The sequence below is a fragment of the Acromyrmex echinatior genome, chromosome 14, assembly GCF_024713525.1.
Source record: "Acromyrmex echinatior isolate Ae372 chromosome 14, ASM2471352v2, whole genome shotgun sequence".
NCBI lineage: Eukaryota > Metazoa > Arthropoda > Insecta > Hymenoptera > Formicidae > Acromyrmex > Acromyrmex echinatior.
In genome coordinates this window covers 751,385-771,027 of record NC_141865.1, presented here as the reverse complement: position 1 = coordinate 771,027, position 19,643 = coordinate 751,385, and the positions used below count along the sequence as shown (strand labels likewise).

The 19,643-nt window shown below is 29.5% G+C and overlaps 4 protein-coding genes across 8 annotated transcripts; 1 reads left to right on the top strand and 3 right to left on the bottom strand.

Moving 5' to 3' along the window:
• Positions 1–19: 19 nt before the first annotated feature.
• On the bottom strand, positions 20–6,422 carry LOC105143411 (lipase maturation factor 2). The gene is made up of 10 exons (XM_011051723.2): positions 6,288–6,422; positions 5,534–5,717; positions 4,963–5,064; positions 3,187–3,371; positions 2,850–3,028; positions 2,490–2,739; positions 2,199–2,410; positions 1,831–2,080; positions 1,466–1,682; positions 20–1,328 (listed from the first exon to the last, which is right to left on the bottom strand). The coding sequence occupies exons 1-10, from the start codon at positions 6,379–6,381 to the stop codon at positions 1,046–1,048; spliced, it is 1,956 nt and encodes a 651-aa protein (XP_011050025.1). The 5' UTR covers positions 6,382–6,422; the 3' UTR covers positions 20–1,045.
• Eaf (ELL-associated factor) lies at positions 3,204–12,403 on the top strand. 2 transcript variants are annotated; one of them, XM_087413663.1, is made up of 6 exons: positions 3,204–3,307; positions 8,208–8,641; positions 10,662–10,893; positions 10,971–11,171; positions 11,617–11,882; positions 12,001–12,403. In XM_087413663.1, the coding sequence occupies exons 2-6, from the start codon at positions 8,533–8,535 to the stop codon at positions 12,099–12,101; spliced, it is 909 nt and encodes a 302-aa protein (XP_087269789.1). In that variant the 5' UTR covers positions 3,204–3,307; positions 8,208–8,532; the 3' UTR covers positions 12,102–12,403. The 2 variants fall into 2 exon arrangements, with proteins under 2 accessions (XP_087269789.1, XP_011050022.1); XM_011051720.2 differs by lacking the exon at positions 3,204–3,307 and adding an exon at positions 6,256–6,391.
• Chpf (Chondroitin polymerizing factor) lies at positions 12,348–16,118 on the bottom strand. Of its 2 annotated transcripts, none has more exons than XM_011051718.2 (7): positions 15,847–16,118; positions 14,940–15,756; positions 14,565–14,872; positions 13,661–14,251; positions 13,278–13,553; positions 12,996–13,182; positions 12,348–12,908 (listed from the first exon to the last, which is right to left on the bottom strand). In XM_011051718.2, exons 2-7 carry the CDS (start codon positions 15,583–15,585, stop codon positions 12,607–12,609), a joined length of 2,310 nt encoding a protein of 769 aa, XP_011050020.1. In that variant the 5' UTR covers positions 15,586–15,756; positions 15,847–16,118; the 3' UTR covers positions 12,348–12,606. The 2 variants fall into 2 exon arrangements, with proteins under 2 accessions (XP_011050020.1, XP_087269788.1); XM_087413662.1 differs by having other exon boundaries at positions 14,940–15,722.
• A 929-nt stretch (positions 16,119–17,047) lies between these two features.
• LOC105143405 (uncharacterized) lies at positions 17,048–19,487 on the bottom strand. Of its 3 annotated transcripts, none has more exons than XM_087413076.1 (3): positions 19,103–19,487; positions 18,054–18,973; positions 17,048–17,900 (listed from the first exon to the last, which is right to left on the bottom strand). In XM_087413076.1, exons 1-2 carry the CDS (start codon positions 19,169–19,171, stop codon positions 18,077–18,079), a joined length of 966 nt encoding a protein of 321 aa, XP_087269202.1. In that variant the 5' UTR covers positions 19,172–19,487; the 3' UTR covers positions 17,048–17,900; positions 18,054–18,076. The 3 variants fall into 3 exon arrangements, with proteins under 3 accessions (XP_087269202.1, XP_087269203.1, XP_087269201.1); XM_087413077.1 differs by having other exon boundaries at positions 17,048–17,269; XM_087413075.1 differs by having other exon boundaries at positions 17,048–17,274; positions 19,103–19,486.
• Between the last annotated feature and the right edge of the window lie 156 nt (positions 19,488–19,643).

Here is a 19,643-nt window from a genome sequence, read left to right as displayed (position 1 = left end):
CATAGAAAAAAAGACTAGCTTTTATTTATTACAAATATAATCTGAAAATAATTCATAATGTATTACATAACTGTGATAATTAACAATAATGATCTGGAAAGTTTAGTACATATGTACGTGTATACAATCTAAAACATATGCATGCGCATGTTACAAATATATATATTTATCTAGTATAATTGTAACTAAGATATAAAATTACATTTATAGATTTTAGGAAGGCCATAAGAGTGGCTACTGATAAAGTAGTAGTTTTAAATGAATTTACGTTTATCGAAACCTTTTTGCAGTCTATAATATCATTGCAGCGTAATAATATCGAGAGATATATATTTATAAAAACATAAGAAAAAATGCAATGAGCAGTTATATAAGAAAATATATTTTATAATAAAGTATCTTTTTTCTCGTTTCTTATTTTTATCAATGGTTATATCTTCTTTTGTTCATTACAAGTATTTCATAATATCTTTCTTAAAATCATCAAAATTAATGCTAACGAGTGTGATGTGTAATATATAATAAATTCATAAAACATATGAAACGAGATCTCCGATTTATATATATACATACAACATATATGTATATATATATATATATATTGAATATTACAAATTATATCACATATTTTTTGTAATAAGTAGACACAACAAAATACAAATTATTAACGATGTAAATGGGATATACATATAATATACTTTGAACATATTCATTTATCGGATACATCAAATCTTTTCATAAATTCTTTATGGAAAATGAAATGCCTTTCCTTCTCTTCTTATGAGTAATTATCTTAGTAGATTTATATTTAATGCATTGTTATTATACACGACATAATAGTTAATATTGTCTAACAAAGACCTATTAGGTAGAAGGAAGAAATGCAGACGTATATCTTACATGCAAAAAAGTACCTTGTGACTCTAAGTTTACATTGCAAACAATTCTCATTGATGTATGCATATTTTACAGCTTGCATTTTATATTTTGTTAATATTCACCTTGTAACTTATTAAGTTTTTATAAAGATTATCGCTCAATATAATTATTTCTTTTTCGATACTGAATTGCTGTAACCTGTTATGATTATTGCGCAACCGGCTGTGAAAACGCTCCATAATATTAGACTCGGTTCTACTTTACTGACCAAAGATCTAAGATTGTCCAAAATCAGTTTGAGTGGTTCATTTGTGACCTTAAAACTTGGCTTCTCTTGAAGAATTTTCATTGTTTTTGTTAAAAATTCAATAAGTGGAGAGTGATTTTGGCTGAATGTTGGGAAATACTCTCCTATTCTTTCTCTAGTCCACCAAGCACGAGTATTCGATCTGTGTAAGAACAATAGGATTAAATTATATATAATACTATACTAGAGTCTATAAATTTAAGGTGTGATCGAAGTCTTATTGTGAATATTAGAGATGCACACACACACATATATACTCTTATATGAGAATGTACTCACGTTTGGCTCCATGATGTATAATGATAATGATAAAGACTAGCTCTAACATATTTCGGTGGTCTATCTCGGAATGGATTTTCAACAGTATTCATTAGAGCCAGTACCTCGGGCTGTCCAGTCAATAAACGATAGGCTAGTGACATTAACCATGGATTTTGTTGATATGTACCTAAAGCAGCGAACCACATTTGCCAATCAAGACGAGGTTGATGAGGTGCTGCAAAAAAAAATATTGTTAAGAATTCTTCATCTTTTATACAATTATTTATATTAAAGTTTATACAATATTAAACTAAAATAAAAAGTATTAAAAGAATAAATAAAAAGAAACGGTCTTGATGTATCAATGTATGAAGATATCTTACCAACAAATGGTAATGAATTGTTAACATTTCCTGGTTTGTATAAAAACTCGTATTCCTTCCAGGGTCCTTCAATATTGTCGCTTCCCTCTATCACAATTTCAGGTCTGCCATCGACTCCTGTCATACGACTGAATAGTCCATACCTGTTCGTTATATGAAGATGATCCACTTTTGAATGTAACCGAGTCAGTGGAGTCAGATGATTAATCATTGTCGAATTAAATGTTTTAGACAAAGAGGAATGTGGTACCTACGAGCATTTACCTCGTACTTCATATGTATATAATAACAAGCTGCGTATGTGTCATAGCATTGAACTCTCAATAATTATAAATTTAAGCATGCTTAAAGCTACCTGGTATACTTACAATGCTTATAGCAAAAATACAAGCTATAGAAAGGACGTAGACAAGTGCAAGTAATGTTGCTGTCAATTTATCAGTTAATTTATGCATTTCTTTTGTATAAAATATAGAAATAATCATCGGAACTAGCGTTAATGCAAAGGATACTAAACCGATATATATCGAAAATGCCACTACGTGATAGAGAATGTAACCAAATTCCTCCTGTGTAAATGCTACAAAAAAAAGTGTGATTGTAACCAATATTTGTTAGGACTAATTATTATCAATTATCAATAAAATAGTGATACATACTGATATTAGATTCAATGGTCCAGTTGTCAATTATCTTAAGACCGTAGTAAATATATGTTCCGTACATTACTCCTCCATAAACCAATATAGTTATTAGTGTAGAAAGATAATTTCTAATACGAGATTTATTATTTTTAGATTTTCGTTTGTAAAAGAATTGATCATCCAGTAAGGATATGCATAAACAAATCATAAGGAAATTAAAGAAATTGTAATTTCCAGTAGCAATAGTACAGATTTGTAGGAACACCTAGAACAACAATTAAGTATCATAATTTTTAAAAATTAAAAATCAATTAATTAACCGACATAATTCTTTAGATATTCTTATTGTAGCCTATTATAGATAATTTTACATACCTGCAAATAAAATGCTATTATTCTGACTTTTCTGTTTGGGAAGAAAAATAAAAATGGTATAGCAAGCTCGATAACGTTTATAGCAACGGTTGATAATCGAAGCAACCATGTTGGCAAATGATGTGCATACCATGCCAGAGCAGTTGGTATACATTGCGATTCGAAATGGATATTTAGTGCTATAAAATAAAAAAATTAATATGTAACACCAATTTTATAATGTGTGTATGTATATATATATGTATATATGTATATATATATGTATATATATATATACATACATACATACATACACATTATTTTTATGCGCATTTAGATTCTGTAAAAATAATTTTACCATCTAACTTCCACCAGACTGGACAGCCTGCAGTAAGTTTTACCACTCCACTAGAAAACAAAAGACGGAAAAGCAACCAACGCACAGCCCAGAGTGTCACGTCATCGCTTGGATTCCCGCGGTAAGCATACCACAACGGTGCCACAAATATACATAGAAAACCAACCTCTAGTAATAGAACATCCCTGCAAGCCAAATATATGCAAAATTTAATTATCAAGCAATTAAATTATATAGGATGTTCAAAAAAAGTGGTATCAAACTTTAGGAATATATAGTACTCATGAAAACAAATCGAAAAGTCTTAAAATTAAGCAGAACTCCAAAAATTATTTATTTCCGAGTTATAAAGCAAAAAATAAATTTATTTACAGCAGACTTAATGTGTCCTCCGTTCATTTCAACACACAATTCGGCACGTTTTCTAATGTTTGTTCTTATCTTGAAGATCGAATATATTCAAAGATTTCACGTTTATTTCGTATATGTGACAACAGTATTCAACTTTTGTGTCAAAACCAGACATTGTCAACAATACGTTTGTGGATGAACTAACATTGACTGAACGGAGAATTGAAAACTTATCAACAAGCTCAGAAGTTCATAAAGGACAAATATACTACTTATGGAGCACTACTTATTGTGAGTACTGCTTATTAAGATACTGCTATTTTCGATTTGTTTTCATAAGTATTATATTCTTAAAGTTTTGTACTACCTTTTTTCAACACGTGTAATAATAATTTATATTATTACTATTATTCTATTATATTTTCACAAAGATAGACTAAATAGATTAAATAAAAATGAACCGAGAAATGTTCAACACAAATAAGCGAAAAAGGCCATGGTTACGCAAAGCAGGTCTTAGTGAATATAATTTTCGCAATAAATTCTTTAAATAGACACCATTAGTAGTATATCTTATAGGTAATTACTTCTCAATTATAGTACAAAGGAACGTGTAGTCACGAACATATATTATAGATTTGGCAGGACTGAGAAATCTATAAATTATCACAAATAAACAAAGAAGATTATATTCGGTTTAATGTCTAATATTTTATATGAATTTCCAGTTCTCTCTCAAACAAATTGCGCACCGATTATTTGTCGGTTATGAAACACAGTCCTAAACTGAAATTGAAGTGTATGTATATTATCACAAATTAAATTGACAAGCAATTTAATATTATTAACGACAATGAACATCTTTAAAACACATTGAATTTATTGTGAAAAATATCATTTTAGTCGCGATTCAGACCTGTAGTTCTCTCATTCCATATGAGTATCTTACCAATTCAACCACTAAGGGATGTGATGATATTAATTGCAATAACTAGTACATGTTGAAAAAAATATTCTTTTCAGTACAATGTAAATACAATATTAAGAAAATCAATCAAAAGGTTCAACACAAACAAACGAAAAAGATCGTGTTCGTTCGAATTCTGACTAAAGTATATTTTTTGCAATAAATTCTTTAGTGTTTTGAATATACATATTCATTAACATCAGTAATATTAAATTGCCTGTCAATTTAATTTGTAATATTCCAGTAGGATTGTGTTGCAGGATTGAAATAATTAATAAGCAGTTTGCTTGAACCAGAAATTATAAAATTCACACACTCTAAAAGATTTATTGCAAAAAATATTATTATTCACTAAGCCTGCTTTGCTGAATATGCTTTTTTCGCTTATTTATGTTGAACATTTCTCAGTCGATTTTCATTTAATATTGCTTACTTATATGAAAAATCATGGAACTCACCATTGGAACAACATAAATGTTTGACCAATCTGGTACAAAGAATAATATAAAGACCACAGTCCTGCAAATACTGGCGCGATGCAAAATTTCTGCGAAACGAATCTGCAATCAAATGTTATTTTAGGCATTAACAACTCCGCTGTAACTTTACAATGACAATTACAATATTTATATTTGAAATACAACAATTAATAAATTATAAAACTTACTTCTGGACAGATTGTATTTTACAAATATTTCCACGCGCATTGAAAATATTCTTTTGATATTAATCTCTAATGAATTTGATCACACTAAATTAGAGCATATTAAAAAGACTACTTTATAAAATGCAGTGGGATAGTAGAATCAACTTTAATACAATGAAATAATACATTCTAAAAATGTGACATTATTATATACTTAATTATTTAAAAAATATACATATATATATATATATATATATATATATATATATATATCTTTACATTTAATTTTGCTAATTTCATATAGGTATAGCAGCTTTTAATATGCATTAATCTAGTGTAACGCAAGTGATCGCACTATAATTTGCTATAATTTTTAAATGTACCCTGCAAAAGAAAGAATAGCTCCAAGAAGAGACAGCACGTCCAGCATATAATCAACGTTTAACCCCAGATATGGCGCGAACCACAAGAACGTCGGTTTTTGTTTCATTTTATTCAATAATGTTGCACGTGCTTTAAGATCCAATTGTGTCCTGGCTGGTAGGATTCCATTGTCGCCATATAATCCTGTTTTACATATTATTAATTAATAACATTGCAATATCGTATCCTAAATCAAAAATGGGATTTACATAAAGTCTATTTTTTTAATTTTGAACACTTTCTATATTTAAAGTAAAATATACAGATATTAGAAATTTTGGAAAGCAAAAAAAGTTCTTATACAGAAATAAAAAAAATATATAATCTGTCTTAAAAAATAAACTTCATATAGTTCCTTAAATTCCTGAATTAAACACTCAGGATTATAATTGCAATTCACAATGTAGGCATTAAAATTCCGTTACGCAACGTAATGAAGAAGACGTAATCGCTCGAAATATCGGAATAGTACGAGCAAAGGACTATTATCTTTCAGAGTACCGTATACAAGCGTCGCTAATCGACGACTGTCATTCTCTTTATGTGGCACAAGGCATCAAGCCGCATCAAGCGTTCTTCGAATGTTTAACGCAAAGTGTTTAGCGCTAAACATTCTTCGAGGAGACGAAGAAATCCCACGCATACAGAAAGAAAAAAAAGCCGATGTATGGTCGGCGTTGCTGGTAGCCTCAGCCGAGAGGTGCAGTGCCTCACCTGGAATCTGCACGTAGAAGCTGAGGAACGCGAACAGATATATAATGCAAATTCCGCGCAGGAACAAGTTACGGGTGTAACGTAATTGCGCCATAGTCGCGAACGTAAGTTTTATGTGACAAATTCTGCATTTAACGCGCGAGAATAACGCGCAATCGAACACTTGAAGCACCGCCGCACACTGCTGAGTACCGCCGGGTCAAACGCGACGCACGCACGCACACAACTGTGCAAAACGACCATGGAACGTAAGCACGAGTGACACGCACCGATGCGTCGCGCGGTCGGTCAGACGCAACGAAACCCGCCAAACTACGCTTCCCACGTTGACGGTTTTGTGAAACTATGACTTGGACAGCGAGGCAATTCGGCGCGCTTATTGGTTGTCGGATTGACAATAAATATTTTATTTTATATATATGTATATAAGCATATTAATATTATATATTATCGTATTATTATTACTACTATTATTAATAATATTGATTTATTATATTACGCATCACGTCTAAAAACAATACTAAAAATATATAAATTTCATAGATTGTTTCATTATTATAGTATACTCGTATTACATTTAAACAGCTTTGTAAAAATTGAACACATTTCTTGTATTGATTTAAAAGTTATTTATAATTATTGTTTTCTTTGTCTTGATTTTTATATAAAATTGTATTTTGCAATATCTATTTGTAAATTTGATGAGGAAGTAACGTTAAAAAATAAATCAAATATTTTATATATATACTATAATAATAAAACAATAATAAATATTCAGAAAAGTTTATTTGGAAGTGCCAACCAAGTGTTCCCAAGTAGCACGAAGCACTAAAAAAGCGCTTATGTATATTGTTTAAAAGTTATTAGTCCAAAACTGCAGGAATTTGAGGTATAAAATCATTATAAATCAAATTTATTTATTCAGTTGCATAAATATATGCATAAAGAAACTTATCCACTTTTATTTTTTTAAACGCACGTATTTATAATAAAATGCGAAGGATAATTTTCTTATGCATACCATTTATGCGGCTATGTAAATTTATTTGATAGATTCTTATCGAAAAAAATTAATAATATAATAATAATGATAACGGCATTACAAGTAAACTTTCCAAATTTGAATGTTAGAAATATAGTAAATATATAATATATTAGAAAAAATGGGAATATTAAACATACAAAACGCAGTGGCTACAAATAATACAATTCATATGTCATATACATATATAATATATTTTATTTATATATCTATTGTTACATTTTCATATTCATTTCCTAAATTTTATATTTCTAATATTTAATAGATATTTATTCCTTTTCCTAATATTCTTTGGTGAAAATTTTTGTCAGAATTTTTCATATAATTTTTTAGAATTTCTATATAATTTTTCAGAATTTCTCTATAATTTTATAACTGCCTCACATTTTTTATATGAATTGGAACATTTCTCAGAAAATCTACATCTTTTCTCAGAATTTTTCATATTTGTTAATTAATGAAATCGTAAGATTTTAAAAATTTTTTGTAAGTATTAGGTGTTGGAATTAATTCGTAGCGTTTTACAAAGTATTTATAAGTTTTAAAAGTACTTTCATTAATGTATTTTTTAATGCTCATGTGAAATAAATAACATTCTTTCATTAAAAAACGCTACGAATTAATTCCAACACCTAATATAATTTCTGATGAAATGTTACAAAATCTAAAAAATTTAAAAATATTTTTTAAAAATTATAGGATGAAAAATTTCAGAATATTTCAGAATTCACTTATATGAGAAGTTCTGACAGAAGATGTAAACTTTCCGAGTATGATCTGAAAAATGTTCCAATTTGTATAAAAATTATGAGAAAAATTTTCACCAGGGTTTCGTCTATTGTGCACAAGGTCTAATAATTAAATCGCTTCATATACAGCAGACTTTAGTGTTCACTTCCAGTGTTCGTAATGTTCGTACGTCTGTGATTGATGATTCGGCTAAATTCGGCTCGCATACCTTACATTCGTCAGTATTCGTTAGTTCGTCACTTCCGGAGAACCAAGAGAGAGTCCAATGGCGCTGGAAGAAAATTTCGTACCATATTTATCTCGTCATCTCCAGCAGTCGCCAGAATACATAGCTGTACAATAACGCGTAGAACCACGTAAGACGGAAGAGAATAATATCAGTGCTCCACATGCGGTCATCCCCGATTTGTTAAAAATAAAGAAAAGAAAAAGTTACGAAGAAAAAGTTCGATAATGCAAGGTGTCAGCATGGTCGAGCGACTTGGTTTGGGGCCCGAAGTCCGTGAGCTCAAGCTAGGGCCTAGTTTCACGAGCAATAGTTCCAAATTTCATACTCTAAAATGTAAGTAAATCCAATTTCTTGAGGTAGAGAAGCAGAACAGCAGCACTTTCGAGCCTTTGCTTTAATGATGTTAGAACCTGAGCTAGAGACAGCACCTTGGAGTAAAGCAAAAGTCTCAGCCAAGGAGAATGCCAGTATTCCCAGAATCTGATTCTTACAATCCAGACTATTCTTCAGCTTACATATCAAGAAACGACTTTGTTTACAATTGATTTTCTTTGATTTGTTTTCTTTATTGGTTTTCTTCTTACACATCCATCTATATCTTCTCAGATAGCCAAATGCAGTGTGTTTGCTGACATGTAACAATCAATTTCGACAAACATGACAAGATGAGACAGCATGTCTGTCATGTTGAACTCAGTGGAACTCGAATTCTTGTAATGACAAAGTAATGGCAACATGTCAGCATAAATATTGATCACCACTTGAAAACGTGTAACATTTCATATTGTCAGCATTTTGTTAGCAACTAGTTGCAATTAAAACACTTTATAGCCTTTGCAGAAGACATTTGCAACAACCAATAGAAATCGTTATATATGTTCTGTTGCTGTCATGTTTTCATCATGATGCTCAAGATGAAATAATTAATTATTCGTTGCTAACATGTTGCTGTCATATTGCAGCAACATAATGTATCATTGTTCACAGTTTGCTCTAGAAATTTTGACAACTGATTACATATATAAGCAGTAATGTTGTATTTCATAATGTGTTTTATTTTGATGTCAGCAAATGTATAGCAAACAAATATATAACAACATAATATGCAGTGCATTAGTTTACACAGTATGCTATATCATGTTTGGCTATCTGGATTGTATATAGTCTTAGGCCAATATTACATTTGTTCGTTTTTGTCGTATGACAAATTTTTCAAGTCTATTAATTGATCATAGGATAGAGAGGTCCGAGAACTTCTCTGTCCTGCAGCCAATTAACACACTTAAAAAATTTGTACAACAAATATAATATCAACCTTATAAGTCTTTTCTATTAATAGTTAAATTAGTATACACTTTTTGTATTTAAAGTAAAATAGATACAAGATGACAAAAAAATTTAGCTACAAGGTGTTGTGTTCATTAAATCATTAGTAACATATATTTATAAAAAAAAAAACAAATTCTAGAATGTATTATATCTTTGACATTAAAATGACAAGTACATAGTCAGTTGCTATCTGAAATTATATAATAATATGATGATAATTTGATGATCAGATTTTAACAGTCATTTATATATATATAAAATTATCCTCGTGATTATCTAGATGAATAAATGACTTTTTATCTTTATCTAGGTTATTAAAATATGTATTATCTCAAGTATGCATCATCCTTCCAATATAATAGAATTTTGAAATTTCTCCTTTATAAATCGGATTGTTATGTTTAGCATTATTAGATCTATGTTGCCTAAGAGTGCATTCCGTTTCATGCATAATGCATATGATGCATCATTTATCCTTGTTCTGAATGTTAAACAAGGATATATGATATATTATGCATATCTATGCATGAAATGAAACACACCCTAAGATTTGTAATTCTGAGCATTGACTAATTTGTGTCAAACGTTATTATATATAACGTTATTACATACTTTTTTATCTATCATTTAAAAAATAAAGTACTTTCAATATTGAAATACTTTTATGTTTGAAATCTAAATCTAAAGAATTGTATTTTTACTTTTTATCCACATATCCAACAGGTTCTTTTCAATTATAATGTATCTTGCTATCATTAACATTAATAGAACATCTGGACAGCAGATATCACATAGAAATTGTTTGTTGGCTGAAACATTTGAAAAGCTAGCTTTTAGAAAAATAATAAATATAAATATAGTTTTATATTATAAATGAAAATATGAATATATCTCGATTTAAGCCTTCGAAGCATATCACCAACCCTATTCTGTATTTCTCCTAACATTTAATTTTTCATCCTATCTGAATTTTTATCTTTATTCTTCTTTCTGATCGCAGAATCTGATTGTACGATTTTTCCAGACGACTTCAAACCCGCGAGTGTCGACGATTCCAAGGTGGCCCGAGTCGATGTAGGTTCAGACAATACAATAACGGTCACTGTGCCACATTTAGATGGAGCTGGCACCCCTCACACTGTGTTTAAGGGTTCTCAGAGACCTTATAACAAGGAGTATGTGCTAATTTTTGATAAGGTTACCGGAGAAATTACATTAGAAAAATTAACTGCGAATATTCAAGTTAAGAAGACACGGTACGTTTATCGCAATTCGTTATTTGTTGCATCGCATTTTATGCGCTATCAAATCTCATGACTTCTGTTTTTTGTAGAGCGGAACCCAAACGTAATAGCAATAACAATTCCATGCCCGTCGAAGTTAAAAAGAGCCCCACATATGGCAGAGCGAACGGGAGGACCAAAGTTATTAGTGGGAAGAAGAGAGAACCTTCGCTGCAATTACATCCCAAACAGAGTTCGCCACGGACATCGCCGTACGATAAACCAAGTCCACCTAATACATCTGTCAATAAGTATGTATCGTCAAGTAAATTTTTTAAATAAGTTGAAGGAAAAATTCGGGTTGTATTCTCTCGTTTCAGATGCTCACACGTTGTAACTTTATTCCATTTTATTATTCATTATCAAAAAAGTGAACATTTTTCTATATATATGTATATGTATATACTAGAGTTTCAGTATTGACAGTAAATTTTGGAATACAGTCACAGTATATTAAAAAAATGTTCATTTTTCACATTTCCGGTCTAGTACAAAAACATGATCGATCTCCAGAGTTATTTGAACATAATTCTTGAACGCACCCCTAGTGAACGCAGACAATGTATGATCAACTAGATTTATAAGAACTCAATTACTCGGCGAGCAGACTAACTGTTTTGTCAAATTGTATGGATACTTCCCAAATTTAATCATGAAATGAATGAATGTTGTAAATATTATTGATTTGAATAACAGCTCTTCACCTATGCAATCGTCGAGTGGACAACCGACCTTGGCTAGTCTGCCAATGATCGGATCCGACAATGATGATTTTGCATTGTCAGCGTCAGTGATACCTGGCTCTTCCTCTACGCAGACCGTAATTCCTCAGTCAATTCCAATATCAACTGCAAAATCGACAACCTTAGAGAGCGATTCCAGTTCGAGCAGTTCGAGTTCTGATAGCTCAAGTAGCGATTACGAAACAGAAAATGTAATCTCAGTGCCAACAGGGATTAATGGTGAATAAAAAATATATTATAATTTTTCTTTATCATTTTTTAAATGAATTTATTAAAATTATCTCCAATTTAACTCTTAATTTAAAATTGTATTTAAAAAATGTTATTTTTTTTTTAGGTAATTTGAATGGTACAACTGCCTCACCTACATTGTTCGTAACGGACGATATCTTAAATGATGATCTGCAATTATCTGAATCAGAATCGGATAGTGATTAACAGTGATACGTTGGTAGACTTAAAAAAAAAGTGTTCCAAGGAAGTATAATTTTCGAATTTTTTTTCTGTGACATCTCTTTGTTAATAATAATATATCGACAATTTTACAACTTATCAGATTCCTTAAAATTTTTATATATACTTCGCTGTTGTATCGTAATTGTAATAGGTGCAATTATTTTTTTACAATTCTAAAGAATGAAATCCTAACTCTATCATTCAAAAGAAACATAAACTAACACTGTATAAATAATTATGGATATTTATTTTTTTTTGAGAATAAAATACATGAATAAATAAAATGCTCATAATTGACATGTATATATATATAAATCTATATAAAAAATATATCTAACAGATGTATTGAATATTTTTGTCCTAGATCGTAGATAATTGTAAATAACTTTTCGCTTTAAAAAGATCTAAGGCGTTTACCCTGAATAACGTAAATATTGCAATAAATAGTATTTCTCTTTAAAGATTACGTACTACGATCTACATTTCTTTATGTTTGATAGCTCTGATAATCTAATATTAATCTAGCTAGTTGACTACGTTTACCCAAGTGATTGTTCCTTAATTTAAGGCAATTTTTATAAATATTGTCATTGGAAACGTCATCGCAGTTGACATCTTTGTATTTTATCTTCAGTGTTGGTTCTATCGCGCGAAACACATGCATATCGCTAAATGACACATACATTTCAAACAAAGAAGTTACCGGGCTGTGTTTAGAAAGTTTTAGCAGAGTAGCAATATCCTTATCCGATCGCACTAACGGAATGTTCGCCTCGACCGTCTGCCGCACTGAAACACGTTTCAATGAAAACGTCAAATTTTATTCATATCAAAATATTCGGACTTTATGAAATGAGTTGAAGACACAATGCATACTTGCGTTATAATCTTTAATGTAAAATGCGATATTGTTATAATTTTGCTCGTCATATTTGCCATAATTGCTATTGACGTCCACTTCGTCATGAGTTACTACTTCGTCCGCATAAATTATATCAGGATGATATTCAATGAACGGGATCGGACTGAATATTTGATAGCGATTAATGGTATTCATTCGAACCTGAATAGTAATGAATAATAATGAATTAACTGTATTCGAAATAATTATATAATGTTATTAATATTGGTTATTAATATTGATGTAGGCATACTTACTCTGTTTAAATAATCTATTTTCAATTTCGTTCCTGTTTCCACGAGAAGAATCAGACTTTCTGATGAGAATTTTTTCGCGCATAAGTCAGTCACGGCAATTTTCAACATCGGGTCCAAATCTACAGAAGTTACGTTAACTGGTAATCGTATTGAAAGCCAAGTAATTTTAGATTGATCCTTTTTGTATTTCTCATTCAGCATTGATATGTATGTTTTTACATCGAGGTAGACATCGCCTTTGCCTTTCGATGGTGAATCTGAATTATATAAGAGGACCTACAAAAATAATATATAAACGTATAATATTTTAATATTACTTATTCAAATTATTATATAACATTATATCAGAAAAACAGCACATTTTTAAATGCGCTTAAACTAACCACCATAAGATAGGTTTTGCATTTCTTTTCCATACAATTTTGTGAGTAGTGTTCGATAAAATTTACCGCATCTTGCTTTTTACTCAGATCGATAGTGATAATTATATTAATCCTTGTATTTTCAGTCACGTAGGGTACAGGTATAATTTCTACTTTTCCTAGCGGCTTGCAGATTTCGATTCGCTTTCTTATTTCCTTACTTGTGGCTACTTCGTTAAATACTAAGTCGAGTATATAATCCATTCCTCTGGACGCGTCGAATTTTAAGTAGCCGTTCAACAGTCTGACGAAGCTTAGTTTGTTATCGTATTTGCTTATAATATTGTTCACAGCTGTGTTTATTACGTTATCTATATCAGCTTTTGTATCACCCTTTAATTCTTGAATGTTAATGAAATCAGTTTCAAAGAAGACATGAGACATATTGAAGTATGACCAGCGCAAAACGTCAAAACGTCCTAGAGGTCGATTTCCAGGTTGATTTCCAATGGGCCATGATATATTACGTTGATTCGGCGGGCCTAAATGTGCAGTCGCGGATATTATCTTACGTATATCATTAATCTGTTTGTGAACTTTAATGGAATTTATCTGAAAGTAATATATTATGATATAAAGCTACATATATTTTAAAATTCTATATATATTAGATATGTAAATCATATTTTGTAAAATGCTTTAATTTATGTTCACCCTTTGCCAAAAGTATAAAGCACTCCTACAAATTATAAACGTTATATAAATTTAACGGAAAACAAATTTGAAGTCTTATTAAAAAATATTTATTTGTATAACAATTTTAATATTTTGTTAATATTCCTTTTGTATTACCTTCTCTTCCAAGAAAATAAACTGGGGATGCTTTATACTTATAGCTAAGGCTATATTATTTCAGAAGACTTACTGCGGCAAAATACATGTTAAATTTATAAATGAGTTTATAATCATAGACAGGATATATAGAGACTGAATTCTGGAATTCATTTTGCTCAGTCAACTGGACGAAGTCCTTCTCAAAATTAAATATGGATTTCAATTGTATAAACGTCAAGTTTCGTCCCTCTATGTGATTAGTACAAGGCATAGAAGTGGAATGCAAAATGCAACGACCAAAATTAACGTCGTCTGAATCCGAATATGCATTCTTGACGCACCAATCCAGATTATTTTTCATTTCTCGTATAACGGAATTGCTCAAAAGTATACCGGATTCTGAAAATAATTTTAATTTTAGTTAACTATTGACTAATTTATTAAATTATAAATCCATATCATTTACCTAAAGAACAGTAGGTATCAATTTCGCTTTGAACGCCCATGTGAATGTTCTGGCTCACAGTTATTTTATTTACAAACTCCACTAGACTTCTGGCATTTATGTAATTTACATCTTTAGTTAGAAAATAATAATCGTAACTTTCTAAATAATTATCAACGATATATTTCAAGGCGTGGAAAGGCTTCAGGATGCTCCTTGTGTCGGTAAATCCCACTATTCCAGGAAAAGAGACATTTGGTTTGGTCCCTTCTGGTATAGATATAAAGTAGCGAATTTTATCTACTATATGAGCGATCGTCTTATTCAGCGCTACATCCCTGCTGTGCAAGTGCTCGCGGCTTGTTATAATTCCCACAAACAACTTCTCTCTGATCCCAAGTTCTGTAGAGTAATATCTAGGACGCACAAATGCTTTCCTTGCCTTTTGTATCTGTTGCGGTTTACTGTCCGTGTTTATTCTCGGCTCATAGGGATCTATGTCTTCTAAAGTATTTAAGGAATGATCAAAAGACTCCGCTACATCATGCTGTTTGTCAACGTCAATTGGTATCAAAAACAGACTAAAACTTAGGCCCATGCATATACCCAATATCAAGTATGCATTGCTCCAACAAAGTGAATATAATATTTTAAGTAGTGCTTTCATTTTGCTACGTTTAAGAAATTTTGTTCCTTCTTTCAAATTGTCTTTATCGTTTAAAATAATAAAAATGATTTTTTATTGCTACTTAAGAGACAAGTATCTCTTTTATCAAGCATACTCTAAAGTGGATACGAGAGATTCTGAAAAGGATGACATTGTATAATTTAACAGCACCTATAAATAAATAAATATAGTTACTGGTTTAAAATCAATAGAATATTTATAATAAAGTATTATGCTTTTACACATATACGTGATACTAACTTTTGTTCCTTGTCAAAATCTCATGATAACCTTAACTTTATGATGAGATTTGATATGCGAATGCTTGTGCATTACTTTAAACTGGTTTAAAATTTTGGCAATAATAAAATCATAATCGTTTGTTTTATTTTTACTGATTTTATATATATATATAATATATAATAGAAGATTAGAAACAAATACTGTTACATTATACTTATGGAAGACGCACGTTCCCTCTGCCTTTTGCTCTATCTTCTTTCTTTCTACTGTTCTCTTTCTGCATCGCGTAAAATGTAGTATTATATATATATATATATATATATATATATATATATATATATATATATTAGGTGTTGGAATTAATTCGTAGCGTTTTACAAGTGATGGGAAGTACTTTCATTAATGTATTTTTTAATGCTCATGTGAAATAAATAACATTCTTTCATTAAAAAACGCTACGAATTAATTCCAACACCTAATATATATATATGTATACGCGAAACTTTTGCTAAATGCTTTTTTTTGTAGATAGAGCGAATTAAACTGAGTCGAAAAGTTCTCTACCATTTTGCAATTTTCGCAATAGTTAACTACTATTAATTACTAAAAATTGCCGGATATCTTCAATAATTTTTTACTCAAATACTATCAACTTTAGAGAAAAACAGCAAGAAATAAAAATTATTTATTTTCTTCTCATAGAGCTTCAAGCATTTTTCAGAATTTTTCATCAACTTTTTAGTACTGCATTTTCTTATTGCAATTATTATTTTTACCAACATGAGAAAATACAATATTAAAAAATTCTGAAAAAATTCTCAGAATTTTATGAGAAGAAAATAAGCAATTTTTGTCTCTTGCTGTTTTTCTGTAAAGTTAATAGTATTTGAGTAAAAAATTATTAAAGGCTAATATTCGGCAATTTATAGTAATTAATATCTCGTTAACCATTGTGAAAATTGCAAAATACATACATATTTTTCTTTTCAGTTTTCCGCTCTATCTGCAAAAGTCTCGCGGGACACTTTGTATATTATATCATGAACAGATAAGTTTATTGAATTATATATATAATAATAATAATAATAATAATATAGTGACAAGTTACAAATTTCAAAAATTTCAAACACTTAAGATAACAATTATAGAAGTCAAGAAACAATAACGTGTAAAAAAGAAAGGAAAGGGAAGGTAATATGAATCAAAACTTCAAGGCATGTATTTTTAAAAGCTTGAATCTTATTTAATTACTTTAATTTTTTTACGTTAGGAGTAAACAGTTGTTAAATTAAATTAATTATTATCTTATTTTATTTCGATAAAATATCTACAATTGTCATCGGATTCTCATCTGGGTGTTTCCTAGATGTCATCCTTGTCATTTAATCGAACAATAAACAATGATATTCTCTGCGGCTCTATCGAAAGTAGCTTTAAAGACCTATTCTGTAAACAGTTGTTAAGAGTTAAAGAATGCAGGCCCATAATCTATGATAAAATTAATTACATCATGATATTACGATCATTTTAGTTATATTAAATTTTCGGCAAATAGGAACAAAGAAACAAAATTAAGAAAAAAATAAAATGTAAAAGATTATTATATGTATAGATAATAATGAATATATATGACAGCAAAATTATTTTTTTAAGGTGCAAACGCCATTTTAAGAAAATAATATGTGACGTATATTGATTTATATGTATATAATAAAAAAATTGAATGTTATCTGTATACAATAAAGACAAATGTAAATATAAAATAGCTTCTTTATGTTATCTACAAAATATAACACATTATTTTATGCCCAAGAATTATATAATATTAAAATTATTGTATTATAAATTTAAATGTTAAACTTAAAACTTGCTTCAACTGTTAAGTACAATAGATGTCTCTACTTTAAAGATATCCTCTTATTCTAAAACAGTATTTCTTTAAACTAGAATTCTATTCACACCATTCATTCGCTATCTAACTATTATCTAAATGTTATATAATATGTAAAATAAATAAAAAAATAAAAATAATACGCAAAAATTTCCTTAGGTTTACATCATTGGAATAGAAGCTGAGATTGAGAAAAAATTCTAGCTTAGAAATTTTATACATCATTTATGATTATTAATATGATACTTGTTAACATCACATCATATTATATTATTAATAAGTAATGTATTTCTTGTATTTAAATTATTTAATAAAACAAATGAACATTTCTTACTTTTAGATAATTTTGAAACAATTCTAACATTTTTTGAAAAAGTTTATTAACGTAGACTGTTTTTTCTTTACTTTTTTAGTCTCTGCTTTCTTCTCTTTTCTCCTTGTCTCTCCTTTTTCTTTCTTATTTTCTGAAACAAGACTTTTTGGTTTTACAAGAGTTTCTGGCTCTGTTTGAGGAAATTCTTTCATCTCTACACCATTTTGTATCTCTGAATCGCTGGAATTATTCTGTGTAATAGTTCTCTTCCGTTTCTTAGCTATTTCATCCGTTTCCTTGCTTCTATTCCACTTTCTTTCAAGTAAATTCTTGTTTTCTCTAATTACTTTTTCTTCAATAAACTCTTTTCTGGCATTATCATCTTTCTTTTCGGATGACGTTACTTCTACAGATTTTGAAGGAATTATCAGCTTACCAAAGAAATGATCCAAACTTCCCTTTTTCACTAAATTCTCTTTTTGTGGTGATATTTTTTTAGTGGTATTCTTTTCTGTCATACACAAATTTGTCGAATCTGCAGACTTAAAATCTAACACATTTTCTATTGTAACTTGTTTAGCAGCTGTACCCCAACGTAATTTTTGCATTTCTTCATCATTTCGTATTTTGGCATCAAATTTTATCGCACTATATTTTATATCACCAGAATCAGCAGTAGCAAGTAGTTGCAGATCCATGATTGGCTTGTGGACACTGTAAACATGCTCTGAAATAATTTTAATAAATTTTTCTTTAGCCTTAGATACATCAGAATCTCTGACAACCTCCACATGCATTCCTTTTTCCTTTAAATGACCTATTAATAAATATGTGCATTCTATGTTGTTACTGCTATGATACTTTTGATAAAATTTCCATAAGATTTGTTTTGCTATATTAACATGGACCTGTAGTTCTTTGCTTAACCATTTGTAAGTAACCTAAAAATATTATTTGCATTATACATATATATATATATATATATATATATATATATATAAAATGTAGAATAGTAATATTTATATACACAACACAATGCAGAACATATATAAATGATTGAATAGAATTACCAGCTTGTCATTATCAAACACATGACCGGCCAAAGTCTCTAAATGCTCGTTCAATATTTCCGTATTCATTTTCCAATAATTCGTGTCCCAAATGACAGTTTATTAACAATACGGATCTACAAATCCATAATAAGTCATATAGTTGAATTTCTGTCAACCTTCTTCTTTTTTCAATAAAATTTCTGTAGAATGACACACGGCCAAATTTTTCCCTTTAACCTTCTACAAATCCAAGAAATTAAATGAGTAAACGTTATTGAGTAAATATAAATTTGTTGAAAATGATTGCAAAAGGCGATCATCTATCTATAAGGCGAAATTCTCATCACAAATTCTCAAACATACAACACGTCTACACTTGAAAATTATTTTAATGGTTAGGTTAGGTTGCTGTCATTTTTTCAATGTATGTATTGATTGGTTGTCTATAAATCACGTGATCACAAAATATTTTGCTTTGAAAATTCAAAATTTGTTCACTACGAATCCATTATTTTATTTATCGACAAATTTTTATTTTATGAAATGTGTTAACTTGATA

What these genes read in the sequence shown, in the direction of transcription:
- Chpf (XM_011051718.2), bottom strand. Translation starts at nt 15,585, where the DNA reads ATGAAAGCACTACTTAAAATATTATATTCACTTTGTTGGAGCAATGCA. An exon ending in TTAACATGTATTTTGCCGCA is followed by an intron (nt 14,252 to 14,564) that starts GTAAGTCTTCTG and finishes TATTACTTTCAG; the next exon opens with ATAAATTCCATTAAAGTTCA. An exon ending in CATTAAAGATTATAACGCAA is followed by an intron (nt 12,909 to 12,995) that starts GTATGCATTGTG and finishes AACGTGTTTCAG; the next exon opens with TGCGGCAGACGGTCGAGGCG.
- LOC105143405 (XM_087413076.1), bottom strand. Translation starts at nt 19,171, where the DNA reads ATGAATACGGAAATATTGAACGAGCATTTAGAGACTTTGGCCGGTCAT. An exon ending in TGTTTGATAATGACAAGCTG is followed by an intron (nt 18,974 to 19,102) that starts GTAATTCTATTC and finishes TAATATTTTTAG; the next exon opens with GTTACTTACAAATGGTTAAG.
- LOC105143411 (XM_011051723.2), bottom strand. Translation starts at nt 6,381, where the DNA reads ATGGCGCAATTACGTTACACCCGTAACTTGTTCCTGCGCGGAATTTGC. An exon ending in TAATAGCATTTTATTTGCAG is followed by an intron (nt 2,740 to 2,849) that starts GTATGTAAAATT and finishes TTGTTGTTCTAG; the next exon opens with GTGTTCCTACAAATCTGTAC. An exon ending in CAATTCATTACCATTTGTTG is followed by an intron (nt 1,683 to 1,830) that starts GTAAGATATCTT and finishes TTTTTTTTGCAG; the next exon opens with CACCTCATCAACCTCGTCTT.
- Eaf (XM_087413663.1), top strand. Translation starts at nt 8,533, where the DNA reads ATGCAAGGTGTCAGCATGGTCGAGCGACTTGGTTTGGGGCCCGAAGTC. An exon ending in CCTAATACATCTGTCAATAA is followed by an intron (nt 11,172 to 11,616) that starts GTATGTATCGTC and finishes TTTGAATAACAG; the next exon opens with CTCTTCACCTATGCAATCGT. An exon ending in AGTGCCAACAGGGATTAATG is followed by an intron (nt 11,883 to 12,000) that starts GTGAATAAAAAA and finishes TTTTTTTTTTAG; the next exon opens with GTAATTTGAATGGTACAACT.